Below are 15144 nucleotides of genomic sequence, written 5' to 3'. Positions count from 1 at the left end.
AGTGTAGATTTGAAGTAAGTATGGAAAGGATGTCAAGGGAACCAAGAAGCAGAGATGAAGAAGGGGAACTTTTCAGGTATGGAAAAGAACCAGTACAAGAAGGCATAGAAATGGAAACACCAAGTAAGTTAGTGTAGTTGGATTATAGATCGGTGAAGGAGAGTGGAAAAGGAGGAAGGAAAGTGTAAAAGTATAAAAAACCAGGAAAAGTCAGAAGGACAAGTTATGAAGAACTTTAAGTGAAAAAAGAACTAATATTTGACCCCTAAGATAATAGCCACTAGAATTAAGTAGGAAAGTGACCTATTTAATTTTTTAAAATAGTTTTTATTTACCAGATATATGCATGGGCAATTTTACAACATTGACAATTGCCAAACCTTTTGTTCTAATTTTTCTTCTCCTTCCCCCCCTCCATAGCAGGTTGACCAATACATATTAAATATATTAGAATATAAAATTAAATACAATATATGTATATATGTCCAAACAGTTATTTTGCTGTACAAAAAGAATTGGACTTTGAAATAGTGTACAATTAGCCTGTGAAACAAATCCAAAATGCAGGTGGATAAACTCAGAGGGATTGGGAATTCTATGTAGTGGTTCACAGTCATCTCCCAGAGTTCTTTTGCTGAGTGTATCTGGTTCCCTTCATTACTGCTCTGTTGGAATTGATTTGCTTCATCTCATTGTTGAAAATGGCCACATCCATCAGAATTGATCATTGTATAGTATTGTTGTTGAAGTATACAATGATCTCCTGGTCCTACTCATTTCACTCAGCATCAGTTCATGTAAGTTTCTCCAGACCAGGAAAGTGACCTATTTAAAAAATGTTTTTTTTATTTTTCAAAATATAGGCAAAGATAGTTTTCAACATTCACTCTTACAAAACTTTCTATTCCAAATTTTTTCCTTCCCTCCCAACCTCACTTTCCTTAGACAGAAGTAATCCAATGTAGATTAAACTAGTGCAATTCAAAAGTGACATTCTTTAGAAAACTCACATTCACTTTGAATTAAGGACAGGTTGGAATAAGGGGAACTGAAACTGGAAACCAATTAGAAGAGTATTGCAATAGTCCAAGGGAAGGATAATGAGGGCCTGAGATAGGGTGTATGAGTGGAGGGAGGGGATATATAAGAACTAGGCAGTATGATGAAAGAAAAAGGGAATCTATATGAGAAATGATATCTAGGTAAAAGCAGAAATTAAATTTTTTTTATTGTTTTATCCTTTTATTTTTTAAAAGTTTAACATTTCTACCTGAGTCATGTTAGAAAGAAAAATCAGAACAAAAGGGAAAAAACACAAGAATGAATAAATAAAAAACAAAAGAAAATAGTATGATTCCATCTACATTCAGTCTCCATAGTTTTCTCTCTATATATGGATGGCATTTTCCATCTAAAGTTTATTGGAATTGCCTTGAATTATTACATTATTGAGATGAGCTAAGTCTATCATAGTTCATTATCACATGTTATTGTATACAATGTTTTCTTGTTTTTGTTTACTTTATTCAGCATTAGTTTATATAAGTTTTTCCAGGCTTTTCTAAAATCAGTCTGCTGATCATTTCTTTTAGGACAATAATATTCTATTACATTCATACCATAACTTATTTAGTCATTCCCCAATTGATGGGCAAACACTCATTTTCCAATTCTTTGCCACCATAAAAAGAACTGCTACAAACAAGAAATGGAAAAATTTGACAATGGATTGGATATGTAAGAGAGAATGACAATGCAAAATCAGGGGTTATACCGAGATGGTCAGCCTAGATGCCTGGAGGTGGCATGGTGGTACCCCAGATAGTAATAGTGATATTCAGGAGAAGAGAGCATTTGCTGGAAAAGATGAGCTCTGTTTGGGACATGATGAATTTGAAATGCTGTATTAGGTAGCTCAGAAGGTTACCCCAAATCTAGGTTATCCAGATGGCACAAATGATTGACCCAACAAAAGCAATGAGGTTAAAAAAAAATAGGTCTATTTAGTAGAAGGATCCAGATATTGAATATAAGAAAAAGACATGGGTGGATATTTCTATTTCTAGTTCTGAGATTGATTTTGGTTTAGTTCAGTACCAAGATTTCCTCTTGTCACCTTCCCATTTGAAATTTACAGTGGTACCTGGTGTTTGGTACACTTGTACAACGTGAAATAACACTGGGCTCTCTTAAGCTGAGTAGTTTTATATATTTAGCGGTTACTAGATACCATGCTACTGCTGTAAATCCTTAACTGATAAAAATGAAACAAAGTAACCTTCATTCTCTGGCTGGGACCACCCTATAACAGTAAATTTCAGGGGTTCTTAAACTACGGCCTGTGGGCCAGATGTGGGCCGCCAGGTTATGGCAAATGGGCTGAGGGGCGGAGACAGAGTGTGAGTTTTTGTTTTTACTATAGTCCAGCCCTCCCATAGTCTGAGGGACAGTGAACTGGCCCCCTACTCAAAAAGTTTGAGGACCACTGTGTGTAACTCAAAATGTCTTGTAATCATCTTCTCTATCAGCAAAGGGTTCTCTCTATGGAATTCTAGCTCCACTTTAGCCTAGGAACTTCCCCCTTGAAAGGTGTGTCTTTAGAGCTGTTTGCTTTTAGAGGTGCTACTGGATTAGGCATTAAATCTTTCAAGGTTGTAGTTAGTATAAAAATTGATGTCCTTCCCCATAAATTTGTAAGCTCCTTGAGTATAGATACATTTTTGCCTTTCTTATTATTATTAAATTCTTTTTTGGGGAGTAGGCAAGACAATTGGGATTAAATGACTTGCCCAGAGTGACACAGTATATAAGTATTAAGTAATTGAGCTGGATTTGAACTCAGTTCTCCTGACTTCAAGGTAAATGCTCCATCCACTTCAGCATGAATATCCCGTTCAATGTTAACAATGGGTTGCTCCAAACATAAGTAAGCTAGGTGGAAAATTCTGATACTAGAAACACAGGACCCAAAACAGGACTGGGTTTTCTGAAGATACTAAATGAATTTCCATTTTGGGATTGTCTCTTTTCAAAAAGTTTGCAACATTCACTTTTGCAAAATCAATTTTTTTTCTCCTTTTCTTTCATTCCCCCTCTTCAAGATAAACAATAATTTAATATAAGTTAAACATGTGGAATCCTTCTTAAAATATTTCTATTTGTCATGCTGCGCAAAAGAAAGAAAAAGAAAAAAGAAATCAGATCAAGAGGGGAAAAAACAAGCAAACAACAACAGAAAAAAAAAGGTGAAAATACTTTGATCCACATTCAGTCTCCACAGTTCTCTCACTGGATGTGAATGGCATTTTCCATCCCAAGTGGTACTTCTTGTTATTTGTTGTCTTGGAATTGCCTTGGATCTCCTCGTTGTTGAAAAGAGGTAAGTCCATCATACTTGATCATGAGATTTCATCTTAACAGAAGAAAAATCTATTTTATTGAGTATAAATATAGAACCTCTTCTTTTATTCAAATTTTAAAAATCTTTTTTAAAGAAACATTGATTTTCCCCCATATTCCTTTTCCTTCCCAATTTAGAAAACAAAAAAGGAAAAAAAAAAACAACTTTGTAACATATATTGTCAAAGAAAACAAATTGTCCTATTCACTATGTCCAAAAAGAAATGTGTCTTTTTTTGGACTAAATCCATTACATCTTTATGAGGAAGTAGTTTCTCATCATTTCTCTGAATCATGGAGGGTGGATGAGGTGAGGAGAGACAGAACCCATTCTTAGCTTTCCAGACGTTCTCCACCTGCCCATTAGGTATCTTGAAATGGATAAACCAACATCATGGAAACTCCACTCTATCTTCCCTGTCCTACGACTTTGCTTAAGCAACTAAAGTCTCCTCTGTGGTCTCTTCACTCCAGTACCGCTACGCCCGGGGGTCCAGGCACCCCTCCCCTCACAGTGGGATCACCCCAGGTCCCTGCGCCCCCTCGGCAAGTGTCTGCCCACGCAAACCACAACTGAGCCGACTGATGCTGCTTTCTAAATCGTCTCCCACCTCCCTCTACTCCACTACTTCCAGGGGTTTCCTGTTACCTCGAGAATCAAATAGGGGGTCCTGTTTGGTTCTTAGCCCCTTCACAACTTGACCTTTTCCTATAGATCCTCCTTCTCCGGTCTACCACCCCAGCTCCTCCCTGCTCCCTTGATTCTGCAGTTTAGCGACCCTGCGGGGGAGGAGGGACGGGCTCTCCCCTTCTTAAGTGGGACAAGCCATTTCCAGCTCCAGCATTTTCCTTCGGCTGCCCCTCATGCCCGGCACCCTCTCCCTGTTTATTGCCCTCTGCTTTTCGGCCCATCTTTCATAGGAAGTCGTTTTTGACCCTCCTCCGTGTCCTCCCTCTGTAATTGTCTTCCATCTATGCTGTCTGCATTTCGTTGCATTGGGGCTGTTTGCACTCATTTCCCCGTCGGGGTCTGGATGCTCAGCATTTGGCGCAGTGTCTGGCGCGTAGCAGAGAGTTCTAAATACCAGGAGGTTCTTTGATTTTTCTGCAGGAAGCAGAACCCTGCGAGCCGTGATTCTGGGCACAAATGCGTGCTGTGCTTAGAAGCGGAGACCGCTCCGGGGAATAGTTAGTGCGTTAAGGACGGGGATGGGGTGGGGGGGGAGAACGAGAGGAGGGACGAAGGACCAGGCCGGGCCTCGACCTTGAAGAGAGTATGACTGCAGGAGAAGTCGGAGGAGGGCGAGGTGACGCATGCGCAGAACTTTCCAGTGCGTCCGCTCCCCGGATTCTCCATAGACAGCGCCTCGACCCCTTCGCGCCTGCCACGTTCCGGGCCGAGCGGCGTCCTGTGCGCAGGCGCCGCTCTCGGAGGGATCATGGCGGCGGCGCTGCTGCTGCTTGTCTCGCTCCGCCGCCGGCCGGGCCGATGGCGGCTCCAGGCTGCGGGATCCAGCTGGAGCCTCAGGCCAGTTGCCGCCGCTGCCGCTGGCCTCGGGGACAGGCGGTTCTGCTGCTCCTCGGGCGGTCCTGCTGGGGCTGGCGGCCGAGTCCTACAGGTAATTTCCTGGGCCTGGCCTCTCAGCTCCTCCCGCAGCGGGGAGGGGTGGTGTCGGAGGAGCAGGCCCCGCCTCCAGCTGGCCCCGCCCCTCACCCCTCCTGGCGCCCCTAGGTGGGACCCCCTTTCCCTCCCTCCTGTTAGCCTCCGTCTTCCCGGATTTTCGGCCTTGGCTCCAGGTTCCACAGACATGGCCTTATCTAGCGCTCCCCTAGAACCCGGCACTGTTTTCAGCAGCCCTGCCCCCAGGGATACCCCGTTCTGAGGGGAAGACCGCCAGCGAAGCGGGGGGACCGGTGAGGGTCCAGGGCAGGGACGCAGCTGAAAAACACCTCGGAGCTTCTCGCGTGCAGCGCGCCCGTTTGACCTTTGGGGCGAAGGGGGGAGAACCAGGGAAAGCCATGGGCGCTAGTTTTCCCCCAAGCCTCTTTTTTCCTGTCACGTTCCTCTGGCCCCGAGTACTGTCTGAAGCCTAGGGGACTTTTATCTCCCTTCTTCTTTCTACTGATTATGCGCATCAAGCACTTCCAAAAGTTCCACTTGTTCTCCCCATGTATGAATCCTCTCTAGATCTCATCGTGATCATTTGGTGAAAGAGCTCCATGACTGTTTGTTGGCTTTTACTCACTTGGCTATACTTTCCATTCCTGGATCCCACCCACAGCATCCCGGGTGACTCCCCCCATGGAAAGCGTGTGTGTATCCCTGATTGCATCAGTGCTAGGAGGGACTTGTTCTGCTTGGCTGGAAAGTGCAGGAATGAAATGTATAGAAGTTGAGAGAAAAGTTAATGTGGTCATAAAGAAAAGTTTCTGACTAGAGACCCAAAAGAAATGAAGGGTTTCAAGAAACAAAAATATTAGTTCATCTTTGCTTAATCCTTTTGTTTTTTGTTGTGGACCCTTTTGACAGTTTGGTGAAGTCAGACTAATGATTTTTAATGCTGAAAATAAAATATGTAGGATTGTAAAAGGTGAGCGAACAAGCATTTGTTCGGTGCCTGCTATTGATCAATTACTATGTGGTGGGAACTTTCTCAATATCTCATTTAATTTTCACAACTGTTTTTATTATTTCTGCTTTACCGTTGAGAAAACCGGGACTGTTAAGTGAGTTGCTCAGAGTCTTAACAGCTAGTAAGGCTCACACAGCTAGGAAGTGTTAAGTGTCTGAGACCAGATTTGAACTCGGGTCCTCCTGATTTCTGGACTGGTGCTCTATCCACTGCGCCACCTAGCTGCCCCAAGCCCTACATTTTTTTTAATTTTTTTTTTTTTTTTTTAGTTTAGTAGTATTTTATTTTTTCAGATACATGCAAAAATGGTTTCAACATTCACTTTGCAAAACCTTGTGTTGTAATTTTCCCCCCCTCTTCTTTGCCTTTCCCCCACCCCAAGGCAATAAGCAATCAGATATAGGTTAAATATGTGCAATTCTTCGTCATGTTGTGCAAAAAAAAAAAAAAAAAAAAAAAAAAAAAATCAGATCAGAAGGAAAAAAGCAAGCAAACAACAACAGAAAAAAGGTGAAAATACTATGCTTGCATCCACTTTCAGTCTTCATATTCTTCCTCGATATAGATCGCTCTTTCCATAGTAAGTCTTTTGGGATTGCTTTGAATCACCTCATTGTTGAGGAGAGCCAAGTCCATCACAGGTGATCTTCACATAATCTTGTTGCTGTGTACAACATTTTCTTGGTTCTACTTATTTCACTTAGAATCAGTTCATATAAGTCATCCTGAATTTCATTTCTTACAGAACAATAATATTCCATAACATCATATACCATAACTTTTTCAGCCATTCCTCAACTGATAGGCATCCACTCAGTTTCCAGTTTCTTGTCACTACAAAAAGACCAGCCGTATCCTCTTCAGGCTCTATTCCTAATTTGTCCAATCCTTTTCAGCTCCCTTTTATGTGTTGTCTCCACCATTAGAATTATAAACCCCATGAGGACTGTCTTTCTTTTGGCTTGTATTTGTATTCTCAGAGCTAATATGATGCTCTGCACACAGTAAGTGTTTATTTCTTGACAAAGTGGATGGACTATTAGAGGCAGTTCCTGGGAGAAGCTCAGCCACTGAATGCTGTTTGGGACCATTTGTCCTCATCTTCCCATAAAGTTTTAATCTGTTATCTTTTTGTCATTCTATCTCTTCCCCTACCTTTATGGCAAAACAAACAAAAGGTAAAAAACTGCTTCAATTCACATTCAGTCTCCCCAGTTCTTTCTCTGAATGTAATTGGTATTTTCCATTCCAAGTCTATTGGAATAGTGAGTTTGTCTCTTAATTAGAACCCAGAAACTTATATCTTTTTTTCTTTTAGGCTGGGGAAGGACCATCTAGCTTTGTATTTGCATTACCAATCCTTGGTACAATTTTTGGCACTGAATACTTAATAAATGTTTTTCATTCATAGTTTTAAAAATTTAATCATATTGATACCCTTTGTTTTTACATTGTCTAAATTTTCCAATATGTTCATTCCGCTCTTCTCAGAGAACTAGCAAATATAACAAAAATTTTTAATAGAAAAATAATTTAGCAAAACTGATCAATACTTTTTTTTTAGATGTGCAGTCTTGTGAGACATATTTCTATATTAAGCATGTTTTGAAAAAAGAATTAGAACAAAAGGGAAAAACCATGAGTAAGAAAAAGTAAAAAGCAAATGAAAAAATAATGAAAAGAGTGTACTTTGATGTGCATTCAGGCTACATAGTTCTTTCTATGGCTGTGGACATTATTTTCTGTCACAAATCACTTGGAATTGTGTTTTGGATTACTGCACTGCTGAGAAGAGCCAAATCTATCATAGTTTGATCAATATATTTTTAAAAATTTGACAAAAATGATTGTTATGTTAAAAAAAAACTTGATGTCACATGCAATGTTCCACATTTGTAGAATTCCCCCACCTTAGCAAAGGAGAAAGGAAGGTTTCTTTTTCTGTCTTTTCTTTGGGACCAATTTTGTTTTTTAAATTTTGCAACATTCATTTTTGATTGTTTTGTGGGGGTTGATCTTGTCATTGCCATTGTTGTAGTTATATGCTTATTATTTTCCTCTCTCTGCTTTTCTTTTAGTTAATTTTTGTAGGTCTTTCTGTGTTTTTTATTTGTCATGTTCATTATTTATTATTGTTGTTTAATTGTTTCCAAGTCTTCATGACCTTGTAGGCCATGCTGCTAGAGGGGTTTTCTTGACAAAGATGCTGGAGTTGTTTCCCATTTCCTTCGCTAGAAGATTAGGCAAACAGGTTAAGTGACGTGCCTAGGGTCATACACTTAGTGAGTATCTGAGGCCAGATTTGAATTCAGATTTTCCTGAAGCTGGGCCATCTAGCTGCTTCTTTCATTGCTTCTTAGAACATAGTAATACACTATTACATTCATGTACCACAATTTGTTTAGACATTTACTGTTGAATGACACCTATTTTTGTTTCCGGTTCTTTGATACCACAAAAAAGTGCTGCTACATATATGTGTTGGAATCTATATATTGGTTGTTTTCCTTTGTTCTTGAAGAGGACCAAAATTGATGCAGTGTGCACAGGACAGATGCTCACATGGTAGTCAGGAAAAGTGATAACAAAGACACCTTTTTGTATCTTTCTATTGGAATTGCTTTAAATCATCTCATTGTTGAGGAGAGATAAGTCCATCACAGGTGATCATCACATAATCTTGTTGCTGTGTACAAATATTCTCTTGGTTCTGTTCATTTCACTTAGCATCAGTTCATGTAAGTTTTTCCTGAAGTCTTTCTTAAGAACTTTAGAGTTTATTGCAGTTGATTAATGGGAGACACTGGCATAGGACCTATGCAACATAGTGTACTCTCATCAGATTAAGTTCTGTGCTCTGTGAGCAAAGCAGATTTGAAGTAGCTCAGAAGAAACTTGGGATATGCAAAGTTAGAGAAGTCACCTCAAATGTTTATAGGCACTTTTTGTGTTTGACCTGTAGCAAAGTATTCCAAGCTCATAGACCTGGTCAGCCACAATTAGATATAAGCTGTATATGTTGGAATACTCCCCCCCTCCTGTTTTATTTATTTATTTATTTTTTATTGGTGACCTCCTTGGGATAGATTCCTAGTTTAGCCATTTCATTTGCATAACTACAAATTGCTTTCCAAAATGGTTGTACTAATTCATAATTCTGTCAGCAATGCAGTAGAATGCCCATCTTACAACTTTTCTAACTCTGACTGTTCTCAAATATTTTAATGTCTTTGTTAATTTGCATTGTATGAAATGAGACCTCAGGATTGTTTTGATTTGAATTTCTCTTGTAATTGGAAACCTTTTATAAAGTTAAAAATTACATATTCTTCCTTTGAGAACTCTCATATTATTTGAACACTTATTTATGAAGTAATGGCTTTTGGTTTTATGTATGTTCTGTAAATTTTTCTTAGCTACCAAATGCTTGTTCAAAAAATTTGACTATGGTTTCTTTCCCTTCATTAGCATCTTCCTTCCTTATCTTAGTTATATTTTGTTTGTGCAGAAACTTTAAAAATTTTATTTAATTAAAATTATATTTTTATTAATTGGTTTATGTGTATGCACATATGCACACAACATGTATATTGATATGTATATATTTACATATATGTATTTGTATGTATATATGTCTGCATGTATGTAAAACTCTTTAAGCATTCTATATAGCACTTTGAGGTTGGCAAAAGTTTTAGATAGGTTATGTGTATATAACATGTATTAAAAATAATTGTCAGTTAATTTCACATATGATTCATGTCTGTGGTTTTTTTTCCTTATTAGAGAGAATTTTTTCCTTTGAGTTTTCTGTAGTTGACCTCATATCATATGACTAGGAAATAGGAATTATTAGGTAGTAAGTGGATAGAGTGCAGAGCCTCAGGAAAAGGTCAGTTGAAATGTGACTTTAAGACACTTATTGAGCTATGTGACCCTGGGCAAGTCACTTACCCTGTTTGCTTCAGTTTTCTCTTCTGTAAAATGGAAATAATGTTTCTTGCCTGTTTTCCTATCTCATAATTTATTGTGATGATTAATATTTGAAGTGTTTTATAAACTTAAAGCAATATGTAACTATTTCTTATTTGTATTATAGCTAGTTAATATACTAATAACAAGCCAATTTTTTGTCCTTGATCTTTTCAGTAGGGAAGGGTTAAGCATTAAAGAGTAGTTAGTGTAACAATTTGTTTTTAATTTAACAGATACTGCTAACCAAGAAAACAAATGAATATAGAGTAATATTTCTTTTCTTTTAGCTTTTTATTTTCAAAATACATGCATAGTTTTCAAAATTCACCCTTGAAAATCCTTATGTTCCAAATTTTTTTCTCCTTCCTTTCCCCCTACTCCCCTCCCTTAGACAGCAAGTAATCTAATATATGTTAAATACGTACAATTCTTCTACACATTTCCACATGTTTCCATATGTTGCATAAGGAAAAAAAATGAAAAAAAAAGCAAACAATAACAAAAAAGGTGAAAATGCTCTGTTGTGATCCACACTCAATCCTCATAGTCCTCTTTCCATCACAAGACCCATTGAAATTGCCCTCAATCATCTCATTGTTGGAAAGAGCTAAGGCAGTCAGAATAATCATCTTATTGCCGTGTATAATGTTCTCTTGTTTTCTGCTTACTTCACTTACCATCAGTTCATGTAATTCTCTTCAGGCCTTTTCTGAAATCATCCTGCTGATTGTTTCTTACAGAACAATAATATATAGAGTAATATTTCTGTAGCACAGCTTGTAAGAGCAGTAAATGGAGCACTGGGCCTGGAGTCAGGAAGATTCCTCTTCATGAGTTCAAATCTGGCTTCAGATAACTCACTAACAGTATGAACCTAAACAAGTCCCTTGACCCTGTTTGCCTCAGTTTTCTTATCTGTCAAATACAGGAGAAGGAAATAGTAAATGACTTCGTTGTCTGTACCAGGAAAACCCCAAATGGGGTCATGGAGAGTCAGGCAGGACTGAAAAGAGTGGGACAATAATAACACTGTTTCTTTGATCCCTGATACTGTTTTTTTCTTTCAGAGTTTACTTTTGAGGACATTGTCCCCTACTTTTCAAGGAATCAGAGGACTGCTGTTGAAACAACATCTAATTCAGAATCCAGTGAGACTCTGGAAACTTTTAGGTATAAACCTTTTGGGGGAATATTGTGTAAGCTTTTGAAATGCAGCTGCCATTGTAGTGGTAATAGGAGTAATCACTATCACCACAGTGATAGATGCCACTTAATGCTTTAAAGTTTGCAGGATATTTTCTTTTTGTTCTCTGTTGTCTCATAACACTTTGTGAGGTTCCCTCTTAGCCAGAGTCACATGGCCAGCTTGAGGAAGTGAGCTGTTCCATACCCACATCCTGGTCCTTCCTGATCAATGTTTGCCTTTCCAGAGAAACATGAGGAAGAAACAGCCAAGCCAGAATGGGCCCCTTGCTTCCCCTGAATAGCTGTTTGACCTGGGGTCTGAGTTTGCATAGCAATAAAGTGAAAGGCTTGAAAAGATCTTCTGACACTACAGTGTCATTATTTTATATTAGAAATAGCTAACAATGTTGCCAGTTTGGTACTGACAAAAAAAATTTAAGTATCTCTTCATTTGGTGATAAGAGGCATTGTGACAGTGGATCTGGAATCTGAGTCAGGAAGATCTAGGTTTGATGCATGCAAGCCATATGACCCTGGGCAAGTGTCAGCCTCCTTTTTCTACTGATGCTTCCTGTATCTATATCAGATAGATATAGGAGTTGCCTTATGGCAGTAAAATCACACATTGGTTTCTTAAAGGCAGCTAGATGGTACTGTGGATAGAACTTAGGCCTGGAGTCAGGAAAACCTGAATTCAAATGTGGTCTCTGTCACTTACTTGCTGCATATTGCTGGACAAGGCATTTAATTTCTGCCTCACTTTCCTCAACTGCAAAATGGGGGTAATATGTATTATGGGAGCTGTGGTAAGGATTGAGAAAATAGTTGTAAAATTCTTAACACAATGTTTGGCACATAGTAAGAATTAATAAATGCTTATTTCTCTTTTTCCCCTTTCTATCCTGTCCCTAGTCATTTGTCTACCAAGAAGAATTTTGACTTCTTCTCCACGATTGTTTTATTCTTTATATCCCTAGTGCTTAGCATAGTACTTAGCACAAAGTTGGTACTTAAGAAATGTTTGTTAAATTTCTTCCATCAGTGAAATTCATATTGTCAGTAGGCTATGCTACAATTGAGAAAGGATGATGTATTTAAGGTTTAAATGATATTTTTTCTTGTTTGCTTGACATGGAATTGTTTTATTTTTGTATAAAGTTTCTCATGTAGCAAGAAGTGACATTGTGCTACTTGAAAAATAAGTGAATCTCAGTTTTAAAACTTTTTATTGTAAGTTTCAATTAAAATAAGCTTCCAGATATGTAAACAAGAATGAAAAAAAAATTGTTCCCCAAACTGTATGAATCTGTTTTTCCATGTTGTCTTTGGCCTTCTGTCAGCTGTTGAAGGAAGTAGCTCTGTTGCAGATCTGTGGTGTTGCTGTGAATGTTTTAGATTCAGAATGGGACTGAAAATAAACTACAAAGAATTTAGCGCTTAAAATAGAGATATTGCCCTTTAGTGAGTCACTCTAATAGTTGGCTGACCTCCTACCTAATACTTTCTTTTAGTCCTCAGTTAAAGAACCTTTAGCATAGATACTGTACATCTCATGTTCAGCTTGTTTTTATTGTGGAGAAGCAGAAAAAGATTGAAAATTGCAGAATCCTAATTACCAGCAAGCAGCCTGCTATCCATATGTAATAATGGAGATTGTGTGTGCATGCCAGTTGGTTTGAGTCAGTAGCCTGCACATGTGATTTTTCCTTTTAAAATGTACTTAAGAGTGAGAAACAAGAAGGTATCATGACTTCAAAATAATCCTTTTAATTTGTGACATTGACTCTCCAGATTAATTTGAGTGTCTATCAGCATTCTTATAAACAAAGTTACAATTCAGCTCACTGCTTTGAGATTTTTTTCGTGTGTATTTTATAAATATTTATAATTTTAATAAAATAAATTTTTGCTAAGGATATTCTCTTGTCCAAAGACCTCGGACAAACTAAGGCCATTATTGGAAAAGGTAAAAGGTACTGTTTTTCTGCCATATCCTAATGATAGTGACAAGAAGAAAGTGGCTATAAGAACAATCTTGGAGTCAGAAAGATATGAGTTAAAGTTCTTTCTCTGAAGTAATAGTTACATATCCATTATTGAGTGTTAATCTCTCACTCAAGGTTCCTTGAAATTCTTGCCAGTATGTGTTTCTGGAGAGACTTAAATAGCATGTTTGGACAAACAAATTTCCACTTTAATTATCCACTTAAAGAGTTTTAATCATCTTCTGCAACATTTTCCCAGTACATTTCCATAGTCATTGAATATGGCTTGCTTTACTATAGTTGTTTTAAACAGTATCATGGGGAAAATTGTTTTTTTAAATTACTATTAAAGCTTTTTATTTTCAAAATATATGCATAGATAATTTTTAACTTAATCCTTGCAAAACATTGTGTTCCAAATTTTTTTTTCCTTCCCTTTCCTCTCTCCTCTCCCCAGATAGCAAGTAATCTAATATATGTTAAACATGTGCAATTCTTCTATACATATTTTCATAATTATCATAATGCACAAGAAAAATATCAAAAATTATATTTAAATCACTTATTTTATATTTCATATATCATACTCATTTGAATGAGTTTACACATCTATTGAAGGGGTAAAATTTCTCAAATGTTCTGTCTTGTTTCATTTCATCATTTAGTAAGTTTTTTTCCCTATAGTTTCATACCTTGATACTAAATACTACATATATTCCTTGTAGGTGGTACTTCTTATTTTAGTACCTCCAGAATGAAGCAAAAGAATAAGGAGAAAGAAAAATCCAAGGAAAAAATACCAGAAGATGATGAAGGTGGGTCTGTATTTTTGAAATTGTTGTTACATCTGGTTTTCAGAAGTCACTTGACTTTTCTTATTACAGACAAAACAGTATTGTGCAAAGCCAGCCTTGCAAAGAGTATATGTTCATGAGATTTGACAATTCTATGTGTTGCTTGGCATTTTAATCCATTTAGTCTTTTCTAACTTTATATGTCTTTAATTTATGGAATACCACATTTTCATGAACTGTGTTTATAAAAAAAATTTTTTTTTCATTTTTCTTTTAATATTAAAAAAATAGACCCATCTCTGACATCATCACTTAGTTTATCTCTTTCTCAGACTCCTGTTTCATAATACAAATTTATATATCTGTATAGTACTTTTAGCTCTACACACATTTAGATATTCTCTCACATTTGGAGTCTGTCTCCTTTCTCCCAGTATTTGGAGTGGTGGGAAGGAAAGAATGAGGATGATTTAACTACAAGTGCCCAACTGCCAGCTTTGGTCTGATGACTACTGCTATCTTCATACTCTAAAGGCTCTGAGGTAATGGAGAGAAAAGAATGTGTAAAGATATCATCCCTTTGGACTACTAACAACAGGGGAATGGATTTTCTTCAAGGCTCATTTAAGCTAGACCTCTTTTGTGGATCCTTCCTTGACCCACTTTCTAATGGTTATTGCTTTTTCCCTCTTCAAATTACTTTCTATTTTCTTACCTGTGTCACATGTTTTTCTTTTTCTTTCTAGTCCTGTTTACCTCAGAGCATCTTGAAGTTAGGAATTGTTTATGTTTTTGTTTATATGTCTTATCCTACCATATAATTTGCACAGTTTTTTCAATTGAGTTGAAAAAAATTCAATCACTGCCTCAAGAAAATACCTTTGACTTATCCTTCATGTCAAATAGCACTGCCTTAATTGACTGTTTTGAGGTGAGAAAAGAGAGAAAGCCAATTTGAGACATTCCTTGTCATATGCCTATGATTAGGAGTATTTGAGTCAATATGTCTTTTGGGAATAATTAATGTTCATGAAATTCAGACATTTGAACCTGTTTAGAGGAAATGTTTTGCTATGTCAAAAGTAAAAGCCTCCAGTGAAGATCAGAACTACTTTGGATCTCAAGGACACTAGACAATACAGTGATATTGAAAGAAGTAACTTTTTAAACTCA

General features: G+C 37.4%; 1 protein-coding gene across 1 annotated transcript in view; it reads left to right on the top strand.

Moving 5' to 3' along the window:
- Positions 1 to 4748: 4748 nt before the first annotated feature.
- The window catches only part of SPG7 (SPG7 matrix AAA peptidase subunit, paraplegin), an 82050-nt gene continuing 71654 nt past the window's right edge, over positions 4749 to 15144 (top strand). The window contains exons 1-3 of the mRNA XM_074286175.1: positions 4749 to 5018; positions 11075 to 11177; positions 13903 to 13992. Coding sequence (XP_074142276.1) covers positions 4839 to 5018; positions 11075 to 11177; positions 13903 to 13992 — 373 coding nt within the window. The 5' untranslated portion in view covers positions 4749 to 4838. The remainder of the gene's footprint in view (positions 5019 to 11074; positions 11178 to 13902; positions 13993 to 15144) is intronic.

The sequence above is a fragment of the Sminthopsis crassicaudata genome, chromosome 2 (assembly GCF_048593235.1).
Source record: "Sminthopsis crassicaudata isolate SCR6 chromosome 2, ASM4859323v1, whole genome shotgun sequence".
Taxonomy (NCBI): Eukaryota; Metazoa; Chordata; class Mammalia; order Dasyuromorphia; family Dasyuridae; genus Sminthopsis; species Sminthopsis crassicaudata.
Note: the sequence above shows the minus strand (reverse complement) of the source record. Positions and strands in the feature narration are given on the sequence as shown.